This window comes from Neoarius graeffei, chromosome 24 (genome assembly GCF_027579695.1).
Source record: "Neoarius graeffei isolate fNeoGra1 chromosome 24, fNeoGra1.pri, whole genome shotgun sequence".
Classification (NCBI taxonomy): domain Eukaryota; kingdom Metazoa; phylum Chordata; class Actinopteri; order Siluriformes; family Ariidae; genus Neoarius; species Neoarius graeffei.
In genome coordinates, this window is record NC_083592.1 from 28,936,263 (window position 1) to 28,948,431 (window position 12,169).

Consider the following 12,169-nt stretch of genomic DNA (forward strand, 5'->3'; position numbering starts at 1 on the left):
ATAGTTTATCATCTAAACACGGCTGCACATCATTTATGTTCTTTTATGTTGTATTTTAAAAAAAGAGAGAGAGAGAGAGAAAGAGAGAGATGGAAGAAGGAGTCGAGTGCAGAGTGAAAACTCTTCTGAAAAGGAAAAGACCCAGAGGTCTGTCTTTCACGCTGCGCACACCAAGCTCACGAGAATAATTTGCATTCTATTTCGAGCGCTCGCTGAGTAAGGCGAACTCCGCTCCACTTGCCATGGTCCCAACACGGAGCTGCAGTCATTTAAATCCCAAAATAAAGTAACTTCCACGGTTTAAATGGACAAAATGGAGCCTCATACGCAAGAAGAAAGTGACAGGATTGAGCCAGAGATTCAGGACGAAAGGACAGAAGCGACCAACATTGACGACGGAGAGGTTGAGGAACTCCACAACAGGTAAGCTGGCCAGCACTTTTTAAAGGTTACATGACTAATGCATGCTGCTGACATTATTACAACTTGTGCAGCTACAGTATGAGTATTTACCCAAACCACTCAATAAAACCTGTTTTTTGTTTTTAACCTTTTTATGAACGTACATGGCACAACTTCTCCTCATTGTTAAATCAACACCACTGTCACTTTACAGCTTATTAATAAAATCAGGGCAATTAACCACTGTATCGCTTAATACAATATCTGTAACCCATAAATAACAGTGCACTATTACGGCATCACAACATGAAAGCTTTTTTCATCTATGATATATTTTCCAGCCACCAAAATATCTGTTAGACTTGCAGAGCTACAAATCTGTGTCCCAACAAGTTTAGTTTCCCCCTCATCACTCCTAAGATGTTCTCAAATTGCTGTACCATGTTCTCAAACATACCTTTACGCATCACGGTGAACGCTCTTTATAACACCCGCTTTGCTTTTGAAATTTATTCGAACAGTTTAAAGGAAGTAGTCCAAGATCCAGCTGTAAAGCCCAAATTCCAGTGCCTGATGGTGGACCCGTCATTCTCCATGGTGACAGTACAGAGCGAGGACAGTGGGATTGTGTGGGAGACTGCGTCAAGCAGGTGCTCAACACCGTGGGCGTCAGAGGCCAGCTCTCCATCAGATTCATACAGCCTGGAGGGTTCGGGGACACAAGGGAATATAGTTATCATTATGGACGAAGAAAAGGTGAAGAGAAAGAAAAAAACAAGCAGCAGAGGGAAGTTTGGTGACAGGTTTCGCAGGCCAGGCTCCAGATTGTCAGGCCCTGCAATAGGAGAGGAGAGACCTGCAATGATTGAAGTCTCTGTGCCAAATATCAGATGTGAGGATTCAGAGGATGGTCAACCAGCAGAGGAAAAACCAAACAAGGATCAAGAGCTATTTAACCTCATTTCTGAGGGTTTTGAAATCCTCAATATTGTAGTACCATCTAAACTTCCTACAGTAGATGAGGAATGCAGTACAGAATTAACAGACAATCTGTCCTACTTGGAGGCCACACCGAAGATCAAAGCAAAATGTAAATACGAAAGCCAAGCTCCTACTGCCATTCCTAAGGTCACAGACGTAGACATTCAGGAAATCAAAGATGATAGTCAGGAAGGCTTATCTCAGACCCCTGCTAATGAGCAGTTAAAGAAAGATGAAACTGATATGGACTACTTAGAGAAATTTACACTGCAAGATCAGCATGCACCAGATGATGAGTCTGAGAAGCCTGAGCCAACACAAGATATCCAGGAACCTCAGGTGCCTGAAGAACAAAAAGTGGAGGACACAGTTGATGAGAATTCCTTTGTCATTGTCAGTGAGGTCGAAATTGCAGAGGATCATGTCGATGAAGTGTTTTATGGAGCAAGTTGCAATGCAGAACCTCAACTTCCATCACACCGTAAAGAAGACGAAGAACATGCAAGTGGAAGCTTTAAAACGCTCAAAGAGTGTGGTTCAACTTTATTTGGCAGCCAGGAGACTATCCTTACTCCAATTTTCCTTCCCCCTGGCCCACCCAAGATCATAGATCAAGATCTCCTCGACGAGCCGAGAGCAATGTCATTCCATTACTTAGACCTTTACGAAGATGCTGTTGGAGACAGAAAAAAGGATGATGACGCCTCAGATATCGAAAGTGTTGTTTCAGAAAAGTCATTTAAAAGACGTTTTTCCGATTCAGATGATGGAGATGGCTACCTGGAGAAATTCATATTGAAAGATGACACTTCAGTGGTTGAAGATGTACAAGAAGTCGATACTCCGTCGAGTGACAGAGTGATATGGCCACAAAATAAATTTGAAATGACTGGATGTTTAATTCGTGTTAAGCAAGATGATGCTCCCAAAGAAGAGGATGCTGGTGTCAGTCAAGCGGAGTTAGAGAGCAAACATGTTATAAAAGATGAACGTCAGCCTTCATATTCTTCGAAGGACTGTGAAGATTGTGCCGGACTGAAAACTAGCTGTATGACAGTTAAAAGTGTTTCAGAGACGTTCCAGGGATGCGACGATTTTGATATGAAAACTGGTTGTGCGATCCAAAAAGGTGTCTCATCTGATAAACTTCCTTTTAAAGCAGCAAATCAGGAATCGGGTAAATCTATATTGATAGAAGATGGGAAACAAATCGAAGTTCAGGAATTAAAAGACATGGACAAACAGATTTCTGGAGGTTTAGTGGAAGAAAAAATGACTGGATTGAATGATAAACTCAAGATTCTGCCACAGCAGCCAACCCAAAACGATGACGATGAGGTGACTGAACTTCAAGAAACCGTTATTATTACCAAGGAAGAAGCATTAGATAAGGGGCAGCAAGTTACAGATACAACACAAGAAATAGGTAAACCTAATTTAGTAAATGATATAGATGTAAAAGCAACATCAGCAACAACCACAGCTGAAGAAATAAGACCTCTATATCAAGAAGAAGTAATCAGTCAAATAAAGTGCTGTGAACCATGTAAAGACATGACCAAGCGCTCGGGTGAAAAAATGACCATTGTTGAACCTGAAAATCAAGTGAAAATTAGTAAAGCAGTACTGGAAAGCAAATCTGAAGTTCTCGAAAGTAGGGAGATACCTGCTGTAGTAGTGGAAGACCTGAGAGATAGTGCAGTCCGGTCCATTTTTCCTGAAAGTGGGGAGCAGGAACAAGTCACTGACGCAGCTATGGTACCAGACGTGGAAGGCCATGTTACGAGTGAAGCTGTAGACAGTGATCTTAAAACTATCAGTGATCAGAAAGTTTTGGAGGAATTACCAGTAAGGGAAGCAGATACAACTGAAGAGAGAGTTGAAGAAATCAAAGTCAAGGCCATAGAAAAGACAAAAGAACAAACTGAGAAAGACACAGTGCCAGTGTTTGATCGAAAGACTTCAGCTACGGACAGCGTAACAACAGAGAAAAGAGAAACAATAGATTCGGCCTCAGCTGTGGAAAGTTCAAGTAACGTCGCTAAGAGTGTCTTTATACCTGAGAAGAAAGAGGGTGTGTTAAGGGAAATCAAGAAATACTCAAAGATACCAACAGGTTATGATCAAATCCTAGAGATCTCAGGCGAAACCAAAGAGGCTGAAAGTGACCTTGTAACAATGACACAAGAAATTCCTGTAGCATGTCCTTCTGCTCCAGAAATCACAGAAAGTGATCTGGCAGCAGCAGCGCTTAATGAGGAAGTAGGCAGGGAAGAAAACCGAGAGCTGCCAGATGCTCATGTTTTAAATGACTCACATGCTGAGATTGCGATGATTTCACTTATTCCAGCTACAAAAACAGATGACTCATCTAAAGTTACTGTGCCATCACCTGTAACAAAGGAAGAGAGCAGTGAGATAAGGGATGTAGCAATAGACAGAAGTAACTTAGAGACCACAGGTGAAGCTCTTCAACTTGTAGATGGTGTCTCTAAAGTATCGGTACAAGAGTTAGAGGGAAGAAATGAAAGTAAATCGAAAAAAATACTTCTAAAGGATACACACAAAGAAGAGTTATGGAGAACTCTGGAGCCTGCAAGTCCTTCCCCTCCAGTGGAGATACAGGACTCAACAATGAGGGTTTCACCTTTAGAAGAAGTAGGATACATGAAAGAAAATGATAACTTTGCCATGGATCAGAAGATAAAGAGGGACAAAGGAACTTTACGGAGTTTCAGCCCACTGGAAGACCTCTCTGGGTTCGGACGTGATTCGGCAGAGCTTGATTTGCAAAAGGAACTATATGAGGAGCTAGATTATGAGATGGTCACCAAGCAAGATGCAAGAGAGTCAGAGACTGAAGTAACTGTAGGTAAAGAAGAATATCAGGAACGCGGCCAGGATCAATCTCCAGCGCCGGCAATTGTGGCAGACTATGAGTTTATTGAGGACTTGGATGGCGGCCAAATATCACAGCTCAGGCTACTGAAAGAAAAAGGAGAAATTCAGCCAATGGATGCATTCTGCCTTGTCTGCCGTTGCCCAATATTAATGAGTGATGGCGGCCATGAAAATCATGAGGTGTCAACATTGGAAAAAGCATTTGAAGACATTAAGGTAAGTTTGTCTTCACTTCAAACATTTCCTACCTATACACTTGTGTTCAAAATAATAGCAGTCCAACACGACTAACCAGATCAATCACTGTTTTTGGTGGAAATTATATTACTACATGGCAAATAATTTACCAGTAGGTGTAGTAGAGTCATAGAAAACCAACAGACCCAACATTCATGATATGCATGCTCCCGAGTCTGTGTAATCGAATAATTAAGTGAAAGGGACGTGTTCAAAATAATAGCAGTGTGGAGTTCAATTAGTGAGATCATTCATTCTGTGAAAAAACAGATGTCAGTCAGGTGGCCCTAATTTAAGGATGAAGCCAGCACATGATGTACATCCATTTCTCTCTGAAAACATGAGAAACATGGGTCGTTCCAGACATTGTTCAGAAGAACAGCGTGCTTTGATTAAAACGTTAATTAGAGAGGGGAAAACGTATACTGTAAAGAAGTGCAGAAAATGATGGGCTGCTCGGCTAAAATGATCTCCAGTGCTTTAAAATGGACAGCAAAGCCAGAGAGACGTGGAAGAAAACAGAAGACTACCATTCGAATGGATCGAAGAATAGCCAGAATGGCAAAGACTCAGCCAATGATCAGCTCCAGGGTGATCAAAGACGGTCTGAAGTTACCTGTGAGTACTGTGACAATTAGAAGACGCCTGTGTGAAGTTAATCTATCGGCAAGAAGCCCCCGCAAAGTTCCACTGTTAAAAAAAAGACGTGCTGAAGAGGATACAATTTGCCAAAGAACACATCTAAAGAGAAATGGAAAAACATTTTGTGGACTGATGAAAGTAAAATTGTTCTTTTTGGGTCCAAATGCCTCAGACAGTTTTTCAGACGACCCCCAAACACTGAATTCAAGCCGCAGTACACTCTGAAGACAGTGAAGCATGGTGGTGCAAGCATCATGATATGGGGATGTTTCTCTTACTATGGTGTTGGGCCCATTTATCGCATACCAGGGATCATGGATCAGTTTGCATATATCAAAATACTTGAAGAGGTCATGTTGCCTTATGCTGAAGAGGAAATGCCCTTGAAATGGGTGTTTCAACAAGACAACGACCCCAAACACACCAGTAAGCGAGCAGCATCAGGGTTCAAGACCAACAAAATGAAAGTTATGGAGTGGCCAGCCCAATCCCCGGACCTTAATCCGATAGAAAACTTGTGGGGTGACATCAAAAATGCTGTTTCTGCGGCGAAACCAAGAAATGCAGAGGAATTGTGGAATGTTGTCAAATCATCCTGGGCTGGAATACCTGTTCACAGGTGCCAGAAGTTCTCAGAAACCGTGGTTATACAACTAAATATTAGTTTAGTGATTCACAGGAATACTAAATCCTTAAGATTTTTTCAGTTTATACAGTAAATATTTGGAGTTTGTAATGAAAAATGCAGACACTGCTATTTTTTTGAACAGCCCAATGCTCATTTTTCTTCATTTTCTGTAAAGTAATTAAAATATTCATACATTTTTCTTCATGTTTTGATGTAGAATATAATGTGCAGTGTTCCCAATGCATGGAAATAAAAACTATTATAAGGATTTTGAGCTTTACTCACGTTTTTAAACACACTGCTATTATTTTGAACACAACTGTATATTCCAATGTGATATGATCATGTCAGAGTGGAAATTATGGAGTGTATAGGTAGGAATGTTCCTCCATGACATCATCTCTTGGCAGCAGCCTGATATCTGATCTACATCAAGAATTCTCTTGGGGAAACTTGGATCATGAAGTCATCACCAGTTATTTCTTTTGACGCACAGCCAGTGACTCTTTACATTTAAACCTTGTATAACTTGACAGAACGACTTGCATACAGTATTTACTACTTACTTTTAGTTTCACTGTCTATTGGATGAGTTTTTAGTATACTATTAGCATAACTCAATGAAAGAAACGAAAGAAGAAGAAAACATCTCATCTCATTATCTCTAGCCGCTTTATCCTGTTCTACAGGGTCACAGGCAAGCTGGAGCCTATCCCAGCTGACTACGGGCGAAAGGCGGGGTACACCCTGGACAAGTCGCCAGGTCATCACAGGGCTGACACATAGACACAGACAACCATTCACACTCACATTCACACCTACGGTCAATTTAGAGTCACCAGTTAACCTAACCTGCATGTCTTTGGACTGTGGGGGAAACCGGAGCACCCGGAGGAAACCCACGCGGACACGGGGAGAACATGCAAACTCCGCACAGAAAGGCCCTTGCCAGCCACGGGGCTCGAACCCAGGACCTTCTTGCTGTGAGGCGACAGCGCTAACCACTACGCCACCGTGCCGCCAGAAGAAAACATCTCCAAAAAAAAAAAAATCACAGAAACAACAAAACAATTATTGGCTGAGCCTTTGGCTGAAGCCTATAGAGTCACCTGTCTGTATGTGTATGTTTAACCGAGTTCGAGCGTGTTTAAGAATGTAATTGGCGAGCCAGCCTCAGGTAGCGATTTCACGCCACTTCGTACCAACTATGTAAGTACCACATTACATAACCTCAGTTTACAACGTGCTCCTTCGTGGCCGAGTGGTCTAGCGCACTGTCCAGAAAAGGAAAGGATTTTGCAACATTGATTTGAATCCTGGCATCAACATAAAAGGCTGAGCGCAGACCTGCACAGCTCTCTTGTAATTCATCACTCAAGTTGTATTTATCCCCCAAGCAATAGTTCAATCCTGATTTTGAAGAGTTGCATCTATAAAAAGCACAAACAGAAATAACTAATGTCCCATATCCAAGTTCTTTGCAGTAACTAGGCGAAAATGCGAATGTTTATAATTTTTCTTACATTAAATTTTTTTAAACCATGACCTTTTTGATTCTATTTTCAGAATCAGTTGAGTAACTGGATATCGGTTTTACAAGAAAGATCAGAAAATATTGAAGATATGGTATCTGAACTTGAGCTGGCGTACAACACTGTGGAGGTACACTCTGATTTAAATGTAGAATTTGCATTGAAAAGGTTTGTCTTTAAATTAGAAAAGACCAAATATCCAAAGTACATCTGATTGTGTCCTCGCCTTGCCACACAGGAGCAATGCAAGGACAGTGAGAAAGCCCTGGACGAGCAGAATGAAAAGATGATGACGCTGGTGATGGAGCGATATAATGAAATGTCTCAGACTATGGAGGAGGAGAAAAAGGCCAAACTTGAGCAGCTTTATGATCAAATCGTGTCTTTCCAAGAGAATAGTGACTCTGCCAAAGAGACAATGGAGATGGCAACCAAAGAGATGGAAGAGACGAATGAGTTAGCATTTTTGTCAGTGAGTGTGGCTTTAATGAAACTTTGCTTTCCTTTTCATTTACATGTTTTTCTTGTGCCAAGCCATCCTCGATTAAATCACCAATATTTATTACACCTAAATGTTTATATTTGACCCAACGGAAAACTGTTCTTAAAGCTATACTAACTTTCAGATTTTTCAAGTGTAGGTCATAAAAATAATTTTCCCCGACACCCAATTATTTTTGTTTAGTGGACCGAAAGCTACTGAATTCAAATAACAGACTTCCAGTTTTATTCGTTTTTTAAAAATAGAACAATAAATTAATTTGGCGTCATGTGGCCCTAAATTCTCCGCTATTTTTTCCTGCTTCACCATGAAGCAATACAAGATACTACATCATGCATCATGTAGTGAGCTTTCCCTATTTGCGCAAGGCATTGTGGGATACAAATTTGAAACAGGAGAGAAACATGGAGGATGTGAGTGTGCGAATGAAACGTGAAAGACCGACTACAGTAATGGAAAATGATAAGAAAAGACATTATACATATACATATACAGTGGCATGCAAAAGTTTGGGCACCCCTGGTCAAAATTGCTGTTACTGTGAACAGTTAAGCAAGTTGAAGATGAAATGATCTCCAAAAGGCATAAAGTTAAAGATGACTCATTCCCTTTATATTTTAAGCAAAAACTATTTTTTATTTTCATTTTTTACATTTTCAAAATGGCAAAAAAGGAAAAGGGCCCAACGCAAAAGTTTGAGCACCCTGCATAGTTAGTACCTAGTAACACCCCCTTTGGCAAGTACCACAGCTTGTAAACACTTTTTTGTAGCCAGCTAATAATCTTTCAGTTCTTACCTGGGGGATTTTCACACATTCGTCCTTGCAAAAGGCTTCCAGTTCGACAAGTTTCTTGGGCTGTCTTGCATGCACTGCTCTTCTGAGATCTATCCACAGATTTTCAATGATGTTTAGGTCAGGGGACTGTGAGGGCCAGGGCAAAACCTTCAGCTTGGGCCTCTTGAGGTATTCCATTGTAGATTTTGAAGTGTGTTTTGGATCATCGTCTTATTGTAGGACCCATCCTCTTTTTAACTTCAACTTTTTTACAGATGGTGTGATGTTTGCTTCCAGAATTTGCTGGTATTTATTCGAATCCATGCTTCCCTCGACCAATGAAATGTGCCCTGTGCCACTGGCTGCAATACAACCCCAAAGCATGATCGATCCACACCCATGCTTCAGAGTTGGAGAGGTGTTCTTTTCCTGGAATTTGCCACCCTTTTTCTCCAAACATACCTTTGCACATTGTGGCCAAAAAGTTCTATTTTGATTTCATCAGTCCACAGGACTTGTTTCCAAAATGCATCAGGCTTATTTAGATGTTCATTTGTAAACTTCAGACGCTAAATTTTGTGGCTAGGACGCAAGAACGGTTTTCTTCTGATGACTCTCTCATGAAGGTCATATTCGTTCAGGTGTCTCTGCATAGTAGAACAGTGCACCACCACTCCAGGGTCTGCTCAATCTTTCTGAAGGTCTTTTGCAGTCAAACAGGGTTTTTATTTGCCTTTCTAGCAATCCAACGAGCAGGTAACTTTCAGAAAGTTTTCTTCATCTTCCAGACCTCACCTTGATCTCCACTGTTTCCGTTAACTGCCATTTCTTAATAACATTACAGTCTGAGGAAACAGCTACCTGAAAACACTTTGCTACGTTCTTGTAGCCTCCTCCTGCTTTGTGAGCGTCAATTATTTTATTATTCAGAATGCGAGGGAGTTGCTTAGAGGAGCCCATGGCTGTTGATTTTAGGGACAAGTTTGAGGAGTCAGAGAATTTATACAGCTTTGAAATCTGCATCATCTGACCTTTCCTAATGAAGAATTTGAACAAGCCACAGCTCAATAAGCTAATTAAGGTCTGGAACCTTGGTAAAAGTTACCCGAGAACTCCAATGTATTGGGGTGCCCAAACTTTCGCATGGTGTTCCTTTTCTTTTTTCACTCTCCAATTGTACAAAACAAAAATAATACACAAATCCTGCATAAAACGCTGAAAAGAAATGTCTCATCTTTACCCTTCTGCCTTTTGGTGATCAGTTCATGTTCTGCTCACTTAACTATTCACAATAACAGACATTTTCAGCAAGGGTGCCCAAACTTTTGCATGCCACTGTACGAAGGAAAGGAAACGCTGGACCAAACTAATAAATATCGGCGGTCAGCGAGCACCTCGGTGTGATCAGCTGTTCGTTTAGCAACAGAATGATATAATTGTCAGTGTACGGTCAAAGGTAAATCTGCGCATGCGCACAAGGACTTCCTCTGTCTGCTTGACTGCACGAAACGAGCGATTTCATGCACATTATTTGCTTGGGAATCCGTCAAATTAAATAACTTCCCAGCCACAGAATGGCCTGATATTTTGTGAGATATTACAGAAATAAACATATATCACAATGACCAGATTTCAGAGTGAACTAAATTTCACCGATTTTATGAAATCGAAAGGCCGTCTCGCTTTAAAGGAAGATTAGACAAGATTAGTCAAGATTAGCGCTCTTAGCAGTTAAGAAGTTGGAATTTAACAACATTTAAGATTTTTTTTTTATTCTTGAGCCCACCCCCACCCCCAAGTCCCACCTACACCCACTTCCTTTAAGAACCCATGTACACAAAGCTCCGCCCTGACCCTGTGATGGCTCATACAGTACAGCTAGAGTTAGTATTAGCAGGAACCGTCATGAGATCACTTACAAGTTCACTTGGCCATTCATCTGCTTGAAAGTTATAACACTACAAACGTGTGTTATAAACACACAGCTTGTACCAATTTACGAGAACGGTCAAGAAAGACTGTCCTGTTTTTATGACTCTAACGAGGATTCATCCAACGTATTGCCTTACCTGATTCTCAGTGATAAAATGCGTCTACTTGATTCAATATTCGCCAGTCACCATTCAAACAATTCGAAGTTTTATACAGATTGTGTTTATATACCTGTCCCGGAGCAACGTTGCAAATTCCAGCTTCGTCCCTTTCACCAATAATACATTTCTCCATCTCAGAAAATCACGGCCAGTGTTTATTCTAGTTTTATTTTGTTTCTTATTGTTACGTTTTTTCCAAGCATGGCATGGTTTGTTTTGCTCACAGGAGACTGGCTGTGCTGGGTATTTACTTTATTTTGCCATGTTTTCCTCCAATCTGAGATGTGGGAGAAGTGAGAGGCATTGGGGATTCATCTCATCTCATTATCTCTAGCTGCTTTATCCTGTTCTACAGGGTCGCAGGCAAGCTGGAGCCTATCCCAGCTGACTACGGGTGAAAGGCGGGGTACACCCTGGACAAGTCGCCAGGTCATCACAGGGCTGACACACAGACACAGACAACCATTCACACTCACATTCACACCTACGGTCAATTTAGAGTCACCAGTTAACCTAACCTGCATGTCTTTGGACTGTGGGGGAAACCGGAGCACCCGGAGGAAACCCACGCGGACACGGGGAGAACATGCAAACTCCACACTGAAGGCCCTCGCCGGCCACGGGGCTCGAACCCGGACCTTCTTGCTGTGAGGCGACAGCGCTAACCACTACACCACCGTGCCGCCCGCACTGGGGATTGTCTATAAAAATACAAACAAGCACTACAGAGCACGATGTTGCTTTCCAAACTGGTTTTCTCAGCCACATAATACACTTGTGCTCAGGCCATGGATAAAACTTTTTTTTTTTTTTAAATCATGTTCTACATACTTTCCAGGTTATCTGTACTAGTATGAAAAAAAATCACTTATTGCACCTTTAAGCTGTACCATGACACTGTAGTTTTATTTAGCATTTCCTTGTAAAAGCACCTTCTGCCTGATTTTGTTAAAAAGAATAACTCTGAATTAATCTGATCATTATTATCGTTATTGTCATCACATTTGTCAAATGAATTCTTCAGAAGGAACGGTGTTAAATCCAATGTCTTTTTCTTCCATCCCCAGTCATACAAAGACATTGATATGAGGTAACTAATGAGTGTGTTGCACACGGATTGATTTTAGTAAACTGTCACGGTGCTTGATATATTTTGAATACAATCTGTTACCAATGTGAAATGTTTGCAGTGAAGGAGATAAGTGTTTGCTGATGTCTTTGTTGATGCTGCTGCTCTTTTGAAGTGTCTAATTATTTGCAAGGTTTTTTTTTTTTATTCTGCATGTGGATACAGCATTGTAGTTCAGAAGCTGAAATGAATGTGGGAGTTTGCATTGTAGTTCAGAAATGGAGATGAATGCGGGACCTTTGCTGAATAACATCTTGTACATATATTTAACAGTTATTCCATGAAATCGAGTCGTACATGAGCCGATAGCGACAAGACGCGTAGCGCCAAGTCGGCTATAATCCGT

General features: G+C 41.1%; 1 protein-coding gene across 1 annotated transcript in view; it reads left to right on the top strand.

Moving 5' to 3' along the window:
- The first annotated feature begins 233 nt into the window (after positions 1 to 233).
- The window catches only part of cmya5 (cardiomyopathy associated 5), a 30,325-nt gene continuing 18,389 nt past the window's right edge, over positions 234 to 12,169 (top strand). Inside the window, exons 1-5 of the mRNA XM_060907864.1 lie at positions 234 to 423; positions 924 to 4,500; positions 7,358 to 7,453; positions 7,562 to 7,795; positions 11,762 to 11,784. Of these exons, the coding sequence (XP_060763847.1) occupies positions 305 to 423; positions 924 to 4,500; positions 7,358 to 7,453; positions 7,562 to 7,795; positions 11,762 to 11,784 (4,049 nt within the window). The 5' untranslated portion in view covers positions 234 to 304. The remainder of the gene's footprint in view (positions 424 to 923; positions 4,501 to 7,357; positions 7,454 to 7,561; positions 7,796 to 11,761; positions 11,785 to 12,169) is intronic.